At 44.2% G+C, this 21,076-nt stretch overlaps 2 protein-coding genes across 2 annotated transcripts; one reads left to right on the top strand and one right to left on the bottom strand.

Annotated features, from left to right (window-relative positions):
- Positions 1 to 489: 489 nt before the first annotated feature.
- On the top strand, positions 490 to 6,118 carry tgfb5 (transforming growth factor, beta 5). Its single transcript, XM_071399355.1, has 7 exons — positions 490 to 1,764; positions 2,651 to 2,814; positions 3,395 to 3,527; positions 3,771 to 3,881; positions 4,132 to 4,318; positions 4,602 to 4,755; positions 5,622 to 6,118. Exons 1-7 carry the CDS (start codon positions 1,371 to 1,373, stop codon positions 5,778 to 5,780), a joined length of 1,302 nt encoding a protein of 433 aa, XP_071255456.1. The 5' UTR covers positions 490 to 1,370; the 3' UTR covers positions 5,781 to 6,118.
- A 1,580-nt stretch (positions 6,119 to 7,698) lies between these two features.
- kcnk4a (potassium channel, subfamily K, member 4a) lies at positions 7,699 to 19,699 on the bottom strand. Its single transcript, XM_071395335.1, has 8 exons — positions 18,355 to 19,699; positions 16,944 to 17,012; positions 13,256 to 13,531; positions 12,383 to 12,500; positions 10,407 to 10,567; positions 9,854 to 10,040; positions 9,493 to 9,629; positions 7,699 to 9,276 (listed from the first exon to the last, which is right to left on the bottom strand). The coding sequence occupies exons 3-8, from the start codon at positions 13,442 to 13,444 to the stop codon at positions 8,317 to 8,319; spliced, it is 1,752 nt and encodes a 583-aa protein (XP_071251436.1). The 5' UTR covers positions 13,445 to 13,531; positions 16,944 to 17,012; positions 18,355 to 19,699; the 3' UTR covers positions 7,699 to 8,316.
- Positions 19,700 to 21,076: the final 1,377 nt, after the last annotated feature.

Genomic DNA, 21,076 nt, shown 5'->3' with positions numbered 1-21,076 from the left:
TTTATGTAGGACACACTTAGGAGACATGTCACAGTTATGGAAATAACTAGAGGGAAGACGAATGAGACCATGATCAGTCAAATATGACAAGCCAAGGAATTAGCAAACTCCATCTATCACTTTGCTTTTCAATGTGGACTGGGTAACATGGACAAATCATGGACAGATTTTAGGCCTGGCTACTTATCAAGTGGTGGTTTTGACATGTTTCAACAGGATACTTACCTGAGGATAGAAGGGAGGCCTGTGCAAACCTTTTTGTGGTGTGGAGAATTTCCCAAAATATATCTGCCAGATTTTTTGTGTGTGTGTGTGTGTGTGTGTGTGTGTGTGTGTGTGTGTGTGTGTGTGTGTGTGTGTGTGTGTGTGTGTGTGTGTGTGTGTGTGTGTGTGTGTGTGTGTGTGTGTGTGTGTGTGTGTGTGTGTGTGTGTTTTCTGAATTGATGAGAGGGAGATACCTACATAATAACACATACCCATCACCCACTGTGTCTCTCGTTCTGTCTGTTGCTTTGTCTGTCTGTCTCTCTCTTTCACGCACACCTTGCATTGCACACTGAAGTTACTGTCCCACAGCTCTGGATGATTTTTTTTCTTGCCAAGGAATGAAAGAGTGGCATCAGACCTTTTTGCTGTAGTGGATCGTTTTTCCCCCTCTGATATCCACATCAGAAGAATCAAGAGGAGGATTAGATTTTTCTTAATTTTCTAAGGATGGGACTGTACCAACGCTTACCTTAAACTCTATAATATATTTCAACTTTTCTGGAGGAGTTTTATTTTTCGGGAGAACAAATATTTCTTCCATAGAGGATTTAATCATATTCTAGCTTTTATGTAGTGTGAAAGAATTTGACTAGCCAACCATGCTGATTGGTTTACATCTCAACATTTTCTCAAAATGTTTGTAAATTCATAGCCCATGACTATAATTTATTTAACCAGTGAAGTCACCCTTATAGCCGGAATGTATAGCATTCAGTACCGAGAATAAAAAATAGAAAAAATACTTATGGGCAGTGATTTTCTTTCAGAGGCTCTCAGCGAAGAACATGAACAAACCTACACTTTCCAAATGATTTGATAGAACTTTGCAATGTACGACATGGGCTGAACTCTTAAATTTACATTGTATGTTTGTCATTTAGCACTCTTAAATTGTAGTTGTATTTCTTTTTCACTATTATTTGGCAGATTTTTTTCTTATTTTTTTTACGTGTTAGAAGTTTTTCAAACGTAAATTCTCTGCTAAAGTTTACACTCTGGGAGTTGCTAAAACATTCGCCAGTGCGCATTGGATTCCACACAGGTCCTCAGTGCGCATTGGACTGCACCGGACAGACAGACTGAAAGATTCCTGAAGATTTCATATGGAGCCGAGTGAGTCCGTTCACCAATCTGACCACCGGACTATGTGGCTCACCCACCTCGCCTTGCTGCTGCTCCGGCTGGCGGTGTCCGCGGAGGGGCTCTCCACCTGCCAGTCATTCAGCCTGGATGATCAGAAGTCCAAGCGCATCGAGGCCGTTCGCGGTCAGATCCTCAGCAAGCTCCGCTACCGTAGTCCACCGGAGCCCCCCGCACCGAGCCCACAGCCCGAGACTGTGCCCGCTGAGGTGATGCTGCTCTACAACAGCACTCGGGAGCTGCTGAAGGAGCGTGCGCGCCAGGCCGAGTCCGCGTGCGACCGGGAGAGCAGCGAGGAGGATTATTATGCAAAAGAGGTTCAGCGCATAGACATGCTTCCGCAGCGCACAGACATCAGTGAGTGGAGCTTTCCACAATCATAATTTCAATATATGTCGCAAATCAATCGTGGTCCCTTTGTATGTCAGTGATTTATATATATTTTTTAAAACGTTGTCGAGCACTATAACGCATATGCGTAATGATTTCCAACCACCAATCTGATTACAAAAATACGTTTTTTTTTTACAGATACTTTTGAAAAACTACATGATTACTTCTTGGATTACTTTTACATTCAGAAAGGATGTTCGCGGAAAAAAATACATGATGACATATTTTTGTTTTATCAATGACATCCAATTCAGCACTGAAAAAATGCGTTCCACCTGAGTGTCTGACCACAGGTCAGAGACCACTATGATGTCACACCAAATGCTTTTGATGGATCCTTTTTGTCTTCTTCTAATGCCTCTTAAGGGGAAAGTAATCCAAAAGTAACAAAGTAATCCGATTGTGTTACTGAGTTTGGATAATCTAAAAATTACGTTGCTGATTACAATTTTCGACAGGTTGTAACTGTAACGGATTACATTTAGAAAGTAACCAACTCAACCCTGCCAAGTTGTCAACCATTTGTCAGATACCTCGATGACTTAGGATGTGTGTGAGACGCTCGTATAGGCTATACAATATTTAGCATATACTGTAGATTCAAAACAAACTTTATTTGTCACATGCGCGGAATACAACAAGTGTAGACCTTACCGTGAAATGCTTACTTACAAGCCCTTAACCAACAGTGCAGTTCAAGAAGAGCGGTACCGAGTCAATGTCCGGGGGTACAGGTTAGTCGAGGTAATTTGTGCATATAGGTTGGGGTGACGATTGCATATTTATTAATGAATTGATGTCCAGTTATTAGTATTTCTAATAAGTCGTATATCTCTTACCCCTCCCATAGATGCAGTGAACCCTCCAGTCCCCAGCCCATATTACAGAGTGGTGGGATTCGATGTGAGTGGTGTGGACAGAAACTCCAGCACCCTGGTCAAAGCTGAGTTCAGAATCTACAGAGCACCCAACCCCCAGGCCCGCACCTCAGAGCAGAGAGTAGAGATCTATCAGGTACTGACAACATTACACCAGTTAGACCCATCACAATACCATATACCCACTCCAGGTATCATATCATAGAACTGCAACTGCAATACAGTGGCGTCTGAAATTATTGACACCCCTCATAAAAATGAGCAATAATGATTGTATAAAATAAATAATACAGAGCTATATTGTATGCAAAAGTGTTTTGGGAAATTATATTATTTTATATTAATACTATTGCTCAGAGAAAGAGATTTTGTTTAACAAGTAATCATTTGTTTCTCTCAAAAAGGTAGGGGTTGAAATCATTGACACCGCTCAAATTCTTATAAAGAAAGTAGTCAAAAGTTTAGTATTTGATCCCTTAGTCCTAGTTTGTGACTCTACAAACGTGTTGGATACATTTGCAGTTCAGTTTGGTTGTGTTTCAGATTATTTTGTGCCCAATAGAAATTAATGGTAAATAATGTAGTGTCATTTTGGAGTAACTTTTATTGTAAACGCTCCCTTGTGCGAGCAGTGGACTGATGTTCATGAGCATATCTACAGAGGGTTAAAAGCTATCCTCTGGTTCTCTTTGTCTCTCCCTCTATGTCTCTGTCAGGTGATAAAGCCAGAAGAGCCAACAGGCCCCTCGCAGAGATACATCGATTCCAGAACTGTTCGCCCACGGACCAAGGGGGCGTGGCTCTCTGTGGATGTCACTGACACTGTGAAGGACTGGCTGGCTCATAAGGGTACGTTAACAAGCATATCATATGGCTCTATACCCCTTTATCTACTTAACAACATTCAAGGTGTCACGTAACATTTTACGTGACATAACGTATGGCCCCCAAATCCCCTAAAATGTTACGTGACACCTTGAATGTTGTTAAGTTAGTGGTCATTGCACACACATTTGGAGGTATATATCTGTTCTCCTCTCACCATCTCTCTACCTGTACTTTATCCTCTCATCCTCCATATCACTCTTTCAGAGAGGAACCTGGGTTTGAAGCTGGGTGTTCACTGTCCGTGCTGCACCTTCGTTCCCTCCACCAACAGCATTGTTTTCAATAAGAGTGAGGAGCTGGAGACACGCTTCGCAGGTCTGCTTGTTGTAGAACTTGTTTATGTTAAGTAACATAGACACATAACACATGGCTCTTTAAAAAAAAAAATATGATTGAGGTTCTCAATTCACTTACACACAGCATTCTGGCTGACAAATGTTCCCATTACAGTATGTCTCCATGAGATCACTCCACACCAACCCTTTCTCTCCTTCACCCCTCTCCCTCATTTTCCTCTCCCCCCACTTCTTCTCCCTCCCCCTCTCTTCCTCCTCCTCTTCCCAAGGTCTGGATGATGAGCTGCTTCAGCAGCAGGTGCGGAAGCCGGGGGCAGGCCTGGCTAAGGGCCAGGTAGAGTTTAGTACCAAGACCCCCCACCTCATCCTCACCCTGCTGCCCAGTGACAGGGTAGACAACCCGGGCAAGAAGACCCGCAAGAGGAGGGCCGCTGCAGACCCCACCACCTGCTCCAGGTAGGGGAAACACTGATCCAGAAGCCAAATACCTACATTGTTATCTACAACCATAGAATATACTTATCAGAGCTTTCTCTTTATTTTGGTCTTTGATATGCAGTGATTCTGTATATTTGTTCATAGCCACATTATTGATGATCGTTGTATTGTTGTTATGAATCTATTGGAGGCTTATAGGGAGTCTGCTAGGCTTGCAGTCCTGAAACTTATTAAATAGGATATATCCTGTGTGGATCAGAATGAAAGAGTGTTTTCTGTCCATCTCTCCTACCTGTTGTAGGAATTCAGGCGCGGGCTGCTGTCTGCGATCGCTCTACATCGACTTCCGCCGGGACCTGAACTGGAAGTGGATCCACGAGCCGAAGGGCTACAAGGCCAATTTCTGCTCTGGCAGCTGCCCATACCTCTGGAGCGCTGACAACCACTACAACATGGTTAGTTAACCCCCAACCACTACATTGGCATAAATGTTCTATCACCTCAGTCACAGTCAGGTCTTATGGCTTTATTACCATACACTCACTTTTACAGCATGGCTATACAAGTAGCTGAAATGTCCTGTCATCTCAGCACCATGCACAGTCCGTTGGTTACACGTCCCAGTGCTCCTGCAGAACCATATTGTTCAACACAGTAGTAGGGTTAGATGGAAGTACTTAAAGGGTTAGTGCGCCCAAATTGACCAATTAGTTTCCTTCCCTGTAAGCAGTCGTGGATATGTGGTGGTGTGACAGTGTTATATGATGTATTGTTTTAGCTTTTGTTTTATGTGTAATATACGGGTCTTAATGTGTTTGGACACCAGGAAGAGTGCTGCTGCCTTGGCAGTAACTAATGGGGATCCATAATAAATGCAAATACCAAATACAAATAAGGACAAGTTATGACAGCAATCAATGCTTTGGTTTAGTTTCCCTGGTACTGTTTCCACATGCTAACGTTTTAGCATTTGTGGCACAAATCCCATTCAAGTCACGCAACCGTTATCATTTTTCGCTCATAACATTCAAATCATCTATAAGTGACTTTGTTGAGCTTCACAGTCAATTTTAGATACTTTCGGATGGTTTGCATATGACGTGCAAAAAATTCAAATATCGGTCCCATGACTTGAATGGGATTTGTACCACAAAAGGAAACAGTGCCAGGGAAACTAAACCAAAGCATGGATTGCTTTCATACCTGGTCCATAGACTGCTTACAAGGTAAGGACACAAATGTGTCATTTTGTAATTTGGTTGAACTCTCTCTTTAAGTAGTGGTGTTGTGATATTTCCTGTTCTCTCTCTCACTCACACAGATCCTGCCGCTGTATAACAAGCTGAACCCTGAGGCGTCGGCATCTCCGTGCTGCGTACCTCAGGACCTGGAGCCTCTGACCATCGTTTACTTCATGGGCCGAACGCCCAAGGTAGAGCAGCTCTCCAACATGGTGGTCAGGTCCTGCAAGTGCCGCTGACACAGGAGCCCAGCGGCGGGAGAGGGGGAAGGAGGAGGAAAAGAGCTGGACAAAACAACAACTACTTGTGGTCCTCAAAGCAATAAGGACAGACTGACCCTCTCTTTCTATATATTCAACCCTTCATTTCACTTACACATTTTACACAGTCGGAGTCTGGCACAGGTTGGTTTTTTTCAAATCTCACAAGTATGAAACTGAGAAATTGTCTTCAGCTGTGGATCTTTTCCCCACTTTCATAAGGTCAAAAATACTGTAAATATCTTATTCATTGAAATAGCTTTATTAAACTTTATTCACGTTTTCAAAATCTGATATTAAAGTGTTTTGATTGGAAATACAATGTGTGCTTGTTGCATAAGATTGTGAACTCTACAAAGTAGCTTTAGGCAGAGATCTGTGTGCATTTACTAAAGGGAGATGATTTTTATGTGAGCTAGTTTTCCTTTGGGCTGAAAGAGGGAGAGAAGGAGATGGAGAGAGAAAGAGGCTGAGAGAGAATAGAAGGGAAAGAGGCTGAGAGAGAGAAGAGAAAATGACAGCGCGAGAGAGGGGAGTGAGGAGAAGACAGAGAAGGAGAAAGAGCAAGAAATATAGGAGAGAGGGAAAGCAAAAGAAAGGATAGAGAGAGTGAGGTTGTGTGTCCAGGCAGTAGAGGCCTCTAGCCAGCTCTCTGCGGTAAGGGCTGAAATCTGCTGGCGTAAACAGGATGTGAAAGATTTCCAGAAAGCGACCACTCACGGAATGCCAGATTTAAACCCGTTCAGGGTTTGTGGTGAGAGGAGAGGAGGAATGAAACAGAAAGGAGGTTTTCAAAGGAGAGACGTGGGCTGATAGGCACAATTTGGAACACATCCACTTTGGACAGGGGTAGCCATTTTGTAGCCGTAGCAAATGTGTAACTATTAGGTCTGGCATGGTAGGGCTTTGCACAGCTGTAACCAAACTTTTTATTTATTTGTCATTTACTTCTTACTTGATTGCTGTTTGTATAAAATGTTAAGGTCATATTGGTACCATGGATCCAGTCACACAAATCAAAGTTTGGCCACGTTAACCACTTTTGATAAGATGCATAAAAACTCAAAATACATCCACCCTGGAACTCAAATTATATTTAGGCCTTCTGGTATTTCAGTGGTTTGAGAGAGAGACTGTAGTGTTCTGTATGTTTATCTCTATGCTCTGTGTACTCCTGTGGTTGACACTGAACCTAGAGAGAAACAGAGTGGGTCTGTTCGGCTGCCAAGTCAGCCTGCTTTATGCGCCAAACACAGAAAGGTGATGAAAAATAGATAGTGCCTAGAGCGTTGGACATTGCGCCTGACACAGTAACCAGACTGTACCCCCATTAACCCTCTCCTCCTCCCCCAGTCCCTGTGAGCCTTTCTGGGGCCCCGCCCGTCCCTGTCCTTCCTCTCTGGGAAAAGGACGTGTGGCCTCTCTGTAGGGGGGGGGGGGGGGGGACGTGTGGCCTCTCTGTAAGGGGGAAGGAGGGGTGAGAGGACGTGAGGGGGGTAGACCCCTGAGTGGCTGGCAGGCTGCAGGACGGAGGGGTGGTGAGGTAACACCCCTCCGTCCCCGGCTGTAAACCAGCCCAGCATCTGTTAGTCCTTTCCACCTAACTACCCCTTACTATATTCAACCTGCACTTATCCCAAAGTAACACTCCTCTGGGTGTCTGAGTGTGTGTGTCTGGGTGAGTGGCCTTGAGATGGTGTGTAGTGTGTGTGTGTCTGTGCTTGTGTGTGTAGTATGTGCACATACAATCTGACATCCCTTCCAGCCCCACCCACACCTCTCTCACCACTCCCCAAGGCCTCTCTACACAGTATATCATGTTGTTATCTCATCAGTCTATCAAACATACAGTATTGTAGGTTTGTATAGGACTTTCCTTTATTTAGAAAAGCACAATTCTATTTTAAATACCAGTTTGGCACATACACATTCAGGGCAACAGAACAGCGTCAAAACAAACAAGCTATACAAGCAGAGTACTGAATATCCCACATGCTGAAGGACACTGGATATACAGGGATATGGATCTCTGACACCAGATCTAAATGGTAATTTAAAAAAGTCCTTCCACTTTAGTGTCATTTAAAAACGGTGGCTGAGGTTGGGCTGAGCTCCAGTAGCAGACAGGACAGCAGCCTCTACACCTATGCAGAGGAGCTGTTGTACTACACTTGGTACTATTTCTCAACCCAGTGAGTCTGACTTCACTGAGCTGAGACAGTTTATATATTCTATATCTGTGCTGCTGAATACATTCATTGGTTTTCATACAAATATTTCTCAATGGTGACTGTGGTCCTCAGTCAGTGAGATCTAATGAATTATTGGCCTGGGCCACATTTATCCCCAGTACATAAGTCCATCTGAGCTTTAAGGTCTGCTTCTCCTTTGGACACTGGTAATAAAGACCAGCCTTAGTATCCCCCTTCATGACCTGTGTCTGTCAGTTTGTTCATCAGTCTCTGAGATGGGGGAGGGGTGGGGAGGTTAGAGGAGGGGACTGCATGTCACTGTGTCAGTCTCTGAGATGGGGGAGGGGGGGAGGAGTCGGGGGGTTAGAGGGGGGCTGCATGTCGCTGTCCCTCCTCTCCTTCAGCTGCCTCCTCATGCTCCTCCTGCGGTGTATCCGGGGACGAGGACTGACACCCCCCTCAACCGTCTGGTTCCGGTCACTTAGCGTGTCTGACGACTCGTCGATGTAGGCCAAGTTCTCCCCGAAGAAATCTAGCATCTTGCAGCCTGGCGGGGTGGGCAAAGGGGTCATGGGGAGCGGCATGGTGGAGTTGGGCGACTTGGGGAGTTGCTGGAGAGGCACAGGGAACCGGACGTCCTCCCTGAAATATACCAGCCTGGATCCTCCATGGCGTCCCCTCTGTTCAGTACAGAGAGACCCACTGGGGTCAAAACTAGCAAAAGGCATCCTCCGCCCTGGCATACACATGTCAGAGGTGTGAGAGTCAGAGGAGGAGACAACTGATCTGGAGTCAGAATCTGGAGACTCGGACACAGAGCCCGACTCCCATGGCATCATCATTATCGCAACAGGATCAGGGTCATAGTCTAACTCCATCACGGAGCGCGCCGCAGGCATCGACAGCGACCTCGCAACCGTCCGGCCCTCTGACCTCGCATTGACCCTGCAATCTGCCCTCAAACCTACCCCTAGCCCCATCCCTGGTCCTAACCTCACCCCCTCAGTCCTAACCTCACCCCCCCCTAACCTCACGACCTCCAGACGGGTCATGGAGCGTGTGACCCACCTATTGGGCAGATGTCCGTTCTCCCCTATGGCGCCCTGCCTGCCGCGGTGCCCCAGCGCCCCCCTGCGGACCCGTCGCCGGGTGCTGCGTTTCCAGCGGCGCCGCTGCAGCAGGAAGGGGTCATTGAGTTCCAGAGGGTTGGGGATCCGGAAGTCCATGGACATGTTCTGGATGTTCTGGGTCCAGTCTGTAGCATGGGCCCTCAACTCCTCCATCTGAGAGAGAGAAAGGGGAGGGAGAGGGAAAGAGTCAGAGAAAGAGAGGTGTCCCAGAGACCCAGAGAAAGACAGAGACAGAGGATAAGTAAATATCGACAGTACAAATCCAAATTCCCTTTCAGTAAATCTTTGTCCAGATCTTGTCATATCGACTGTTTCCCTTTCACCAGCCCTTACAATCATTTGGTTTGTGTCCCACTCACTACCACTCACCTCAGCACGTGTTTTCTTGGACAGCACCCGCAGCCAGTTCCCGATCATGGTGAGTATGGAAGCAAAGTAAGCCAGGCCAAACACTATCCAGAGCCACACAAGGGGCTTAAACAGATCTCCGTCCCGCCGGTTAGCACCTACGCACAAGGACATTGACGCATTGGAATCGCATGGAAGGAGCACATGCATGCACATACACACAAACAAAAGGGCTTAGACAGGTCCATATCCCTATGAAATATCAAGTGTATCTTTCATAGTGTGTATCCTGATAGAAATGTGTAGTGTGTGTACTCTCAGTGAGTCTGTACTGTCCAAAGTGTGTACAGTGTCTTTCATGTACCAAGTGTTCACTTCATACCTGCTACATAGTCTCCGAAGCCGACCGTGGTCAGGGTGATGACCACAAAGTAGAGCGCCTCCAGAAAGGACCAGTCCTCCACTTCCTTAAACACCAGCGTTGGCACGGCGAGGAAGATCAGACAGCCAATCAGGATGGACAGAACGGCAGACATGACCCGCACATAAGTGGGACTGACCCGCCGCTTCTGAGAGAGGGGCAGAGAGAGAGGGGGATACAAAATAAGAAGGGAGAGACTGATGAATTAAAAGAAGGAGAGATGAGGGTAAGATCTTCCTCAAGATGATCAAATAATGTGCCTTTTCTTTGATAAACAATAAAGTTTAGTTTTTTTAGTACTGCAAAGTTACATTGGGAAGTATCTAATGACTGACTGAATGTGTAAGCTGGCTTCTGTTCTACTTGTGTGTAAGATGTTTCAAATGCTAGAGACTCCAAGACGGCCTCTTCTGTTTACAGCACAGTGACATCACTTAAGCAGCCCCTGAGACAGGCGAGTACAATGAGATGACATCCTGTAAATGAAGCAGCCCCCGAGACAAGACAGTCTCACCAGGAAGAGTGTCTCCATCTTCCACACGGCCTTCCTCAGCCCCGTCCCCATGTGGTCCCCGACACCAGCCAGCAGGAAACCAAACATAGGGATCCCTACCAGGGCATAACACACGCAGAACAGCTGGCCCCATTTGGTCCTGGGAGAAAGGTTACCAAACCCTGAGGACAGAGGGAGACCATATACAGTGGGGAGAACAAGTATTTGATACACTGCCGATTTTGCAGGTTTTCCTACTTACAAAGCATGTAGAGGTCTGTAATTTTTATCATAGGTACACTTCAACTGTGAGAGACGGAATTTAAAACAAAAATCCAGAAAATCACATTGTATGATTTTTAAGTAATTAATTCGCATTTTATTGCATGACATAAGTATTGGATACATCAGAAAAGCAGAACTTAATATTTGGTACAGAAACCTTTGTTTGCAATTACAGAGATCATACGTTTCCTGTAGTTCTTGACCAGGTTTGCACACACTGCAGCAGGGATTTTGGCCCACTCCTCCATACAGACCTTCTCCAGATCCTTCAGGTTTCGGGGCTGTCGCTGGGCAATACGGACTTTCAGCTCCCTCCAAAGATTTTCTATTGGGTTCAGGTCTGGAGACTGGCTAGGCCACTCCAGGACCTTGAGATGCTTCTTACGGAGCCACTCCTTAGTTGCCCTGGCTGTGTGTTTCGGGTCGTTGTCATGCTGGAAGACCCAGCCACGACCTATCTTCAATGCTCTTACTGAGGGAAGGAGGTTGTTGGCCAAGATCTCGCGATGCATGGCCCCATCCATCCTCCCCTCAATACGGTGCAGTCATCCTGTCCCCTTTGCAGAAAAGCATCCCCAAAGAATGATGTTTCCACCTCCAAGCTTCACGGTTAGGATGGTGTTCTTGGGGTTGTACTAATCCTTCTTCTTCCTCCAAACACGGCGAGTGGAGTTTAGACCAAAAAGCTCTATTTTTGTCTCATCAGACCACATGACCTTCTCCAATTCCTCCTCTGGATCATCCAGATGGTCATTGGCAAACTTCAGACGGGCCTGGACATGCGCTGGCTTGAGCAGGGGGACCTTGCGTGCGCTGCAGGATTTTAATCCATGACGGCGTAGTGTGTTACTAATGGTTTTCTTTGAGACTGTGGTCCCAGCTCTCTTCAGGTCATTGACCAGGTCCTGCCGTGTAGTTCTGGGCTGATCCCTCACCTTCCTCGTGATCATTGATGCCCCACGAGGTGAGATCTTGCATGGAGCCCCAGACCGAGGGTGATTGACCGTCATCTTGAACTTCTTCCATTTTCTAATAATTGCGCCGACAGTTGTTGCCTTCTCACCAAGCTGCTTGCCTATTGTCCTGTAGCCCATCCCAGCCTTGTGCAGGTCTACAATTTTAGCCCTGATGTCCTTATACAGCTCTCTGGTCTTGGCCATTGTGGAGAGTCTGGAGTCTGTTTGATTGAGTGTGTGGACAGGTGTCTTTTATACAGGTAACGAGTTCAAACAGGTGCAGTTAATACAGGTAATGAGTGGAGAACAGGAGGGCTTCTTAAAGAAAAACTAACAGGTCTGTGAGAGCCGGAATTCTTACTGGTTGGTAGGTGATCAAATACTTATGTCATGCAATAAAATGCGAATTAATTACTTAAAAATCATACAATGTGATTTTCTGGATTTTTGTTTTAAATTCCGTCTCTCACAGTTGAAGTGTACCTATGATAAAAATTACAGACCTCTACATGCTTTGTAAGTAGGAAAACCTGCAAAATCGGCAGTGTATCAAATACTTGTTCTCCCCACTGTATATTCACCTATATGTTCATCTATATAATTAAAAAATGATTCAATTCACCAGCATGTCTATTGAGGTTCATTGTATTTTCTGAGATTGGATAATTCATTTTCTGTCAAATTCAAAATACACATCTGGCTGACTAAGTTATTACCAAACGGTTTGCAGGAGGGAAAAAATGAACAAAGGCTCACCGATGGTGGTGATGATGGTACCACAGAAGAAGAAGGCGCTGGCCAGGTCCCACCTGCTAGTGAAGTTGGTGGAGCTGTGTTTTACATCCAGGCCCGCCTCCACCGCCTTCACCACACTCTGACAGTACAGAGACAGAACAGACAGGCTAGGGCTACATCTGGGGGTGTTCTTTTTACAATTTTAGTTTTTAGTAAATAGATAAATAAATAAATAAATATAAAATTACCAGGAATTCAGCTAAAAATGTGTTTAATTTAGGAAATCTGTTTCCAAGTATATCCCACGAATAAAAAAAAAAGACGTGATTGTATCTCAATGTAATTTTCATTTCAAAGCCCTTTTGGTGCCTAGTTGTGATTCATTTACAAATGATTCTAATTATGTTCCGGCCCCCCGACCATCCACACTGACAAAAATCATCCCATGGCTGAATGTAGTTGCCTACCCCTGAGCTACACCTTCTCAGTGGGAGTTCTACACTGGACTTTGTTTAGATGAGGTTCTTCTCAGATGTGTTTTAACTCGTCTGTCTGTTCAAGTGTATGCTTTCACTCTCTCAAGTTATTCCTGCCAAGGTGTATATTATGTGTGTTTATGTCTGCTTGCTCTGGTGTGTGTGTCTATCTCTCTGCTCAAATGTGTGTGCTCTATGGTGTGTGTGTCTATCTCTCTGCTCAAATGTGTGTGCTCTATGGTGTGTGTGTCTATCTCTCTGCTCAAATGTGTGTGCTCTATGGTGTGTGTGTCTATCTCTCTGCTCAAATGTGTGTGCTCTATGGTGTGTGTGTCTATCTCTCTGCTCAAATGTGTGTGCTCTATGGTGTGTGTGTCTATCTCTCTGCTCAAATGTGTGTGCTCTGGTGTGTGTGTACCTTGATGAGGTCGCTGAGGTTCTGTGCGGTGACACAGGAGTGGTTTTGGAGGAAGTCACGTGTGGTACGGAGCAGCTTCTCGTGCTCCTTGCTCTCCTTGGGGCTTTCCAGGGTCCGGAACACCAGCGCCCCTATCACCAGGTACAGCATGACCCCTGCCAGCAGGGCCAGCAGGGTGGGGCACCGCATCACCCCGAGCTCACCCCCCCACCACAGGAGTCAGGTTTCGCCAGGGTCTGCTCTACGGCCTCTTCCACGATACACACGGTGGCACAGCTGCATGCATGCACGCACACACACACACACACACCATTTTTAGTTTGGTTTTACTATCCTTGTGGGAAACAGAATAGTAAAACAAGGGGAAAATAATTGTTGGCCCCCACAAGGGAAAAGGGCTATTTCAGGTTTAGGGGTTAGGTTCACAAATAGGATTAAGATTAGGTTTAAATTTAGAGTTAGGGGTTTAGGTTAGGTTAAGGGTTAGGGAAAATAGGATTTTGAGTGTGTGTGTTCAATGATGATGATCTCGTTCTGGAAATATAAGATCAGGAACAACTTTGATAATGGGGATTATTTGAGGAGCTATATCAAGGAAAAAACAACATAGAGCAGGTGGTTCTCTGGTCATTTCCAGAACATGAAAGTGTGAGACAAGATATGAAGTTTATCTCCTATAGAGGTAAATCCATTTGAATTCAATAACTTTTTTACATCATCCCTTATGATTTAAACAACAATTTCCAGACATGTTTCCCCATGGAAGAAGTGGTCAGAAAGTGACTTTTTGGACATGAATGCCAGAACATTCAGGAGATAAATGGTGCTCAAAGTTAACCCGTTTTGCAGAACCCGCCACACCGTGAGACATACATGTCTTCATCACTGGAAAAGATAAATGGTTGAATTTGATATCATTTAAACGCTTTCAAACAGGGTTGTCAAACTACTTGATAATTTCTTTTAAAAAGTTTAAATAAAAATGACATTTAACCTTCAACATCAATTACCTAAAAATGCCTAAACTCTGATTTTTTTCATATTAGCATATGCTTTATCTTAGACCCTACTTTACATCATCTCAGGTTTTTGTGTTGTGCCCACCATTGGTTGAGACACAGCATGCTCTTGGATACAGGGTGGGTGTCATTTCTATCATAGAAATATAATTAATAGAATGGACCTATCGATTCAGACCACTGTAAATTAGCTGGAACACCATTGAAATGTTTACTTCTAATTAAAACCACAAAGATGGCCGCCGGTCCACCTGTGTTGAATTTCAAATTAAATGGTCATGTCCATTCCATTGTCTAGATTTCTATAATTTCAATAAGTTTCCTATGGAGAATTGACAGTATAATTTAAAACAAAAGATAATCCCATTCAAGTCAACATTCTCTACCATCTTTGTGGTAGCATTTGAAAGTTGACATTTCAATTTAATTGCCATTTGAGTACAATTAACAGCCAAAACATGACAACAACCCTGTATTCAAGAGCATGTTTGGTCTCAACCGATGGCAGGCACAACACAAAAACATCAGATGATGTAAAATAGGGTCTATGGGTGTTTTCACACGTGGTACCTTTCAGCCATTCTTTGTGAACTCAGTGCGGTTCGCTTCATTGTTTTGTGCAGTGTGAACACTCCAATGGAACTCAGACTTCTCAAAAGAGCCTCCGAAGCGAACTCTCCAGAGGTGATCTGAGTCCGGTTCCCTTTTTAAGGGCAATGTGAACACACAGCTCCCCAGGTTCACTTGTCATTATTCCTGCACCCCACACACTAGACTACTGCAACACCGTTTCCCCCAGCCACAAACCCTGCCACACTAGACTACTGCAACACCGTTTCCCACAGCCATAACCCCTCACACTAGACTACTGCAACACCGTTTCCCCCAGCCACAAACCCTGACACACTAGACTACTGCAACACCGTTTCCCACAGCCATAACCCCTCACACTAGACTACTGCAACACCGTTTCCCACAGCCATAAACCCTCACACTAGACTACTGCAACACCGTTTCCCCTGCCATAACCCCTCACACTAGACTACTGCAACACCGGTTCCCCTGCCACAAACCCTCACACTAGACTACTGCAACACCGTTTCCCTAGCCATAAACCCACACATTAGACTACTGCAACACCGTTTCCCCTGCCATAACCCCTCACACTAGACTACTGCAACACCGTTTCCCCAGCCATAACCCCTCACACTAGACTACTGCAACACCGTTTCCCCTGCCATAACCCCTCACACTAGACTACTGCAACACCGTTTCCCCAGCCATAACCCCTCACACTAGACTACTGCAACACCGTTTCCCCTGCCATAACCCCTCACACTAGACTACTGCAACACCGTTTCCCCTGCCATAACCCCTCACACTAGACTACTGCAACACCGTTTCCCCAGCCATAACCCCTCACACTAGACTACTGCAACACCGTTTCCCCCAGCCATAACCCCTCACACTAGACTACTGCAACACTGTTTCCCCTGCCATAAACCCTCACACTAGACTACTGCAACACCGTTTCCCCTGCCATAAACCTTCACATTGTTGCTACAAATGAGAGAAGATGATGATGTGCAGGTGTAACAGTTTTGCTTCCGTCCCTCTCCTTGCCCCAAACTGGGCTCGAACCAGGGAACTTCGGCACACATCAACAACTGACACCCTCGAAGCATCGTTACAGCTCCACAAAAGCTGCGGCCCTTGCAGGGCAAGTTGAACAACTACTTCAAGGTCTCAGAGCGAGTGACGTCACCAATTAAAACGCTATTAGCGCGCACCCCGCTAACAATTTCACACCGGTTACACAGGTTCGCAGGAAAAAATACACATGCTGTTTTTGGATATTCATTTGTGTTTGTCAAGGAGGCACAGAAATTCCTAAATATGTTTGGAGTTCAGTTCAGATGATTTGTTTTCAATATGTGATCTATTGGCTAAGAGAGCTTCAAAAGCTATTTATTCGATTGTGGAGTTTGAATAGTGTGAGAAGACAACATCGGGTGTACCATTTTCAATGAGAGCATTATTTATCTGCAGTTATTCTTCTGCTATTTATCCTGTGGCAAATAATATTTGTGTGTTAATAGTATCTTCTGATGATGGTTATTATGCCTCATCTTTTATCTAATTGGAATATATTAACTTCCAAAATATAAGTAGGTATCATCTAGCTGTCCGATAACACGTTCTGATGGAATAGCTTGTCCTGCACTTTGTAAAAACCCAGAATGCATTGAGTGAATGTTGGAAATTACTTTACTTTTTTTAGTATAAAATAGGTATGGTGGGGTATGCAAAAAGGTCAAATTAAAAAAAAATATATATATATTCTATGTCACATGCAACAGGTGTAGACTTTACTGTGAAACACTTACGAGACATTTACCAACAACGCAGAGTTCAAAAGGAAAAAGAAAATAGTAACAATAAAATAACAATAAGGACATATACACAAGGAGTACCAAAGAAGTGCCATCTCTTGAATGATTCGGCATTCAGGTCCAAAAATCACTTTAGGCAAATATGTATATATGTATATATGATTTCATTCAAATCAAAAGGGGTGCTGTCAAAAAGTGATTGAATTCAACTGGATTTACCCAAAGAGGAAAGTGTGACGTTACTACCGTTAAGACATCCCGCTCTAAACAACTCACTTGTCCACGTTTTATCCATCCTGAAGATCTGGTGATGAGAGTCCTCTCTCCTCTCTACCAGGCCCAGGGCTGAAAGGGGGAATAGTAGGAGGGTTCAGACCAGCGTCTACGTTAGTGCCCCTGTCATAACAACACACACTGACACTCACCAGACTGCCCCGGATATCAACTGGCCAACGTTTTTAAACGATTAGCCTCTGCCAACCTGCTAAACATACATCTCGCTGTTAATCTAAGTATGTTTAGGATGCTTATCTTTATCTAGTTTAAACAGTTTGTTTTCTTTAAATGATATTCACCTCCAGAACCAGAAGATGGCCATGGTGTTCCAAAGAACTGCGTCAACGTTCTGATATTTCCTGGAGTTCTCTGTTAGCATTCTGATCTAATGGAACGCATTGGTTTGTATGGACGTCTATGCATTGGCTGAAAATGTATTATTTGTTATCGTTGTCTAAACCTATCCTGGCATATTTTTATATCTTTATAAGATATGTGTGTTTGATGTGTTGTGAAATATCCCTGCTCAAACAGCGTGACATAAATTGTGATAAATCATCATGTTTCCAATGTATTGCAGTTAAAAACAAAAAGGAGTGCAGAACTGCCAAGTAGGGAAGAGGCTTTGGCGCCAGTCTCCACCTAGCTCATAAGATGGATGTAAAACAGCAGGTTATTTGTCTAATGATTCATATTTAGGGTACATTTGTCATACAATAAAATGTAATGCTATCAGTCATTTATATTGAGAGCTTAAAGATACATCATAAAGAATGTTTCCAACATTTCCCTCAGCATTTGATATGGCCAATGTTCTTTGGAAGGACAGTTAGATTTTGTTACCCAAATCACTGACTGAAAGCTATGAAACTGTTTTTGGGGAGAAAAACAATTGACAGTCATGCAAGTAAGTAAATCATTCAATGAAATGTCACAAAAACAGATAATGTCCCCAGGTACATTTTGGGGCAGCAGGTAGCCTAGTGGTTAGAGCGTTGGGCCAGTAACCAAAAGGTTGCTAGATCAAATCCCTGAGCTGACAAGGTAAAAATCTGTCGTTCTGCCCCTGAACACGGCAGTTAACCCACTGTTCCTAGGCTGTCATTGTAAATAAGAATTTGTTCTTAACTGACTTTGTTAAATAAAATTATGTGCTAATTTTATTTAAAAAACAGGTGTAGACTATAAAAAAGTTGTAGACTATAAAAAAAACTGATGACCCCACCAGAACCAAAGCCTACACTTGAACACAGAAACACGTTATACATACGATGATGCCAGTTAGTTCTCCCTTGCAATCCACACACCACAAACAAGTACATAAATGTATTTTCAGACAACAAATACTGTATATTACTAATAGGTGAGAAAATAAACCAATCTGAACAAAGCAACTGACTTTAAATCCTACCTGAGTTCAGGAGAAACAATGAAGTCTGAAGAACCAGTATGTGCTTCTTGGTGTCCAGGCTCTTCTCACCATCAACCGCTCTATGAGTAGAAGTGTGTATGTCCAAACGCTCACAGAGTAGAAGTGTGTGTCCACTAAGTAAGTGTGTGTGTGTGTTCCTGGCAGTGGGAAGGTGTTTCCCCATGCTCAGGACTCTACATCACTGTGATGGAGGAGAAGAGGGATTATAGGAAGTTTGTGTGTGTGTGTGTGTGTGTGTGTCTCTCTCATAGGGCCAGGAGTTTTGAGGCACTGCTTTTTCCAGTAGTTCCAGCACTGTCCACTGGTGTTGCTGCAGGTAGGAAACCCTAGGAAATGTTCTGTAATTGACACATGCTTTCTCCAATCAATCAATGTCTGGTTGTACGTATGTGTTTGGCGGAGGGATTGCCAGCAGCAAATCTCAATCGCACAAAACCTATTATTTAGCAGGGAATACAATTTGTAGATCAGTAATTCTACACCTCAATTTGCTCAAACTCGCCCAAAATATGTCCACGTTAAGTAGATCATTATTTATACTGAACAAAAATATAAAGCAGATCATTATTTATACTGAACAAAAATATAAACGCAACAATTTCTATTTATTCAAAGTTTTTTAAATTATTATTTAAAAAATTGCCCCATTTTCTCCCCAATTTCGTGGTATCCAAATTGGTAGTCCCAGTCTTGTCTCATCGCTGCAACTCCCGTACGGACTCGGGAGAGGCGAAGGTTGAGAGCGGTGTGTCCTCTGAAACACAACCCAACCAAGCCGCACTGCTTCTTGACACAATGCCCACTTAACCCTGAAGCCAGCCAAATCAATGTGTCGGAGGAAACACCGTGCACCTGGCGACGATGTCAGCGTGCACTGCGCCCGGCCCGCCACAAGAGTCGCTTGTGCGCGATGGGACAAGGACATCCCTGCCGGCCAAACCCTCTCGTAACCCGCACGACGCTGGGCCAATTGTGCGCTGCCCCATGGGTTTCCCGGTGCGGCTGGCTGCGACAGAGCCTGGACTCGAACCCAGAATCTCTAGTGGCACAGCTAGCACTAGGGAGGCCCACAAACGCAACAATTTCAAGGATTTTACTGAGTTACAGTTCATATGAGGAAATCAGTCAATTGAAATAAATTCATTAGGCCCTAGATTTCACGACTGAGAAAACAGATACGCATCTGTTGGTCACAGATAAATTTAAAAAAAAATGGGCCTCAGGATCTTGTCGCATTATTTCTGTGCATTCAAATTGCCATCGATAAATGCAATTGTGTTTGTTGTGCGTAGCTTATGCCTGCCCAAACCCTAACCCCACAATGAGGTACTCTGTTCACAACGTTGACATCAGCAAACCGCTCGCCCACACAACGCCATATACGTGGTCTGCGGTTGAGGCCAGGTTGAACGTACTGCAAATTCTCTAAAATGACGATGGAAGCAGCTTATGGCAGAGAAATTAACATCCAATTATCTGGCAACCACTCTGGTGGACATTCCTGAGATATTTGTGGCATTGTGTTGTGTGACAAAACTGCTCATGTTAGAGAGGCCTTTTATTGTCTGAAGCACAAGGTGCACCTGTGTAATGATCATGCTGTTTAATCAGCTTCTTGATATGCCATCCCTCTTGGAAAGGAGAATGCTCACTAACAGAGATGTAAACAAATTTGTGCACAAAAAAACGTTTTTTTTGTGAGTATGGAACATTTCTGGGATCTTTTATTTCAGCTGATGAAACATGGGACCAACACTTTAGATGTGTTAATATTTTTGTTCAGTATATTAAGCAGGTGAGGAGTTTTTGTATGGGGGGCAATGAGTGTCGAATTTAGTAAAGATAAAAAAGTATTGCTATTTTGATACGTGCGGCTTATTTGATCTAATAGAAGTTTTGTAATGCTTAGGTTGCTACGTGTGTACCAATATAAGTGTGATGCGCGTGACTTCCTTAAAAAAAACACTAATTCGGAGTTGTCCCTGTTGATATTTGAGCCGGTCTACGCATATTCATGAGCCAGCATAGCATCTCACTCTCCATTGAATACAGGTGGTTGACATCAACACCCCTCATCGAATATTCAAATATGTTCAAATAACAAGATGTATCCACCAATCGAAAGAGATAAATAGGTGGGAGGTTGACAGCCCGCTGTTCCACTCTGTGGACAACGAAACCCATTGTTAGGGTGGAGACAAGCATCTCATCATATCCACTATCTTGGAAGACAACATTTCCGACATGCTGATCCTCAACACAAATCAAATTGTATTAGTCACATGCGCCGAATACAACAGGTGTAGACCTTACAGTGAAATGCTTACTTACAAGCCCCTAACCAACAATGCAGTTCAAAAAATATGAATAAGAAATTAAAGGAACAAGTAATTAAAGAGCAGCAGTAAAATAACAGTAGCGAGACTATATACAGGGGGTACCGGTACAGAGTAAATGTGCGGGGGCACCGGTTAGTCAAGGTAATTGAGGTAATATGTACATGTAGGTAGAGTTATTAAAGTGATAACGCATAGATAACAGAGTAGCAGCGGTGTAAAATAGGGGGTGGGGGCAATGAAAATAGTCTGGGTAGCCATTTGATTAGATGTTCAGGAGTCTTAAGGCTTGGAGGTAGAACTGTTTAGAAGCCTCTTGGACCTAGACTTGGCGCTCCGGTACCGCTTGCCGTGCGGTAGCAGAG

Source organism: Salvelinus alpinus, chromosome 4 (assembly GCF_045679555.1).
Source record: "Salvelinus alpinus chromosome 4, SLU_Salpinus.1, whole genome shotgun sequence".
Lineage (NCBI taxonomy): Eukaryota > Metazoa > Chordata > Actinopteri > Salmoniformes > Salmonidae > Salvelinus > Salvelinus alpinus.
This window is presented reverse-complemented; position numbering and strand designations above follow the sequence as displayed.

Bases quoted from the DNA above. Each gene is read 5' to 3' on its own strand.
- tgfb5 (XM_071399355.1), top strand. From the start codon at position 1,371: ATGGAGCCGAGTGAGTCCGTTCACCAATCTGACCACCGGACTATGTGG. The intron at 3,528-3,770 runs GTACGTTAACAA...TCACTCTTTCAG, and splicing joins GGACTGGCTGGCTCATAAGG to AGAGGAACCTGGGTTTGAAG. The intron at 4,319-4,601 runs GTAGGGGAAACA...TACCTGTTGTAG, and splicing joins GACCCCACCACCTGCTCCAG to GAATTCAGGCGCGGGCTGCT.
- kcnk4a (XM_071395335.1), bottom strand. From the start codon at position 13,444: ATGCGGTGCCCCACCCTGCTGGCCCTGCTGGCAGGGGTCATGCTGTAC. The intron at 10,568-12,382 runs GTGAGCCTTTGT...CTCTGTCCTCAG, and splicing joins TACCATCATCACCACCATCG to GGTTTGGTAACCTTTCTCCC. The intron at 9,630-9,853 runs GTATGAAGTGAA...CCTTGTGCGTAG, and splicing joins CTTCGGAGACTATGTAGCAG to GTGCTAACCGGCGGGACGGA.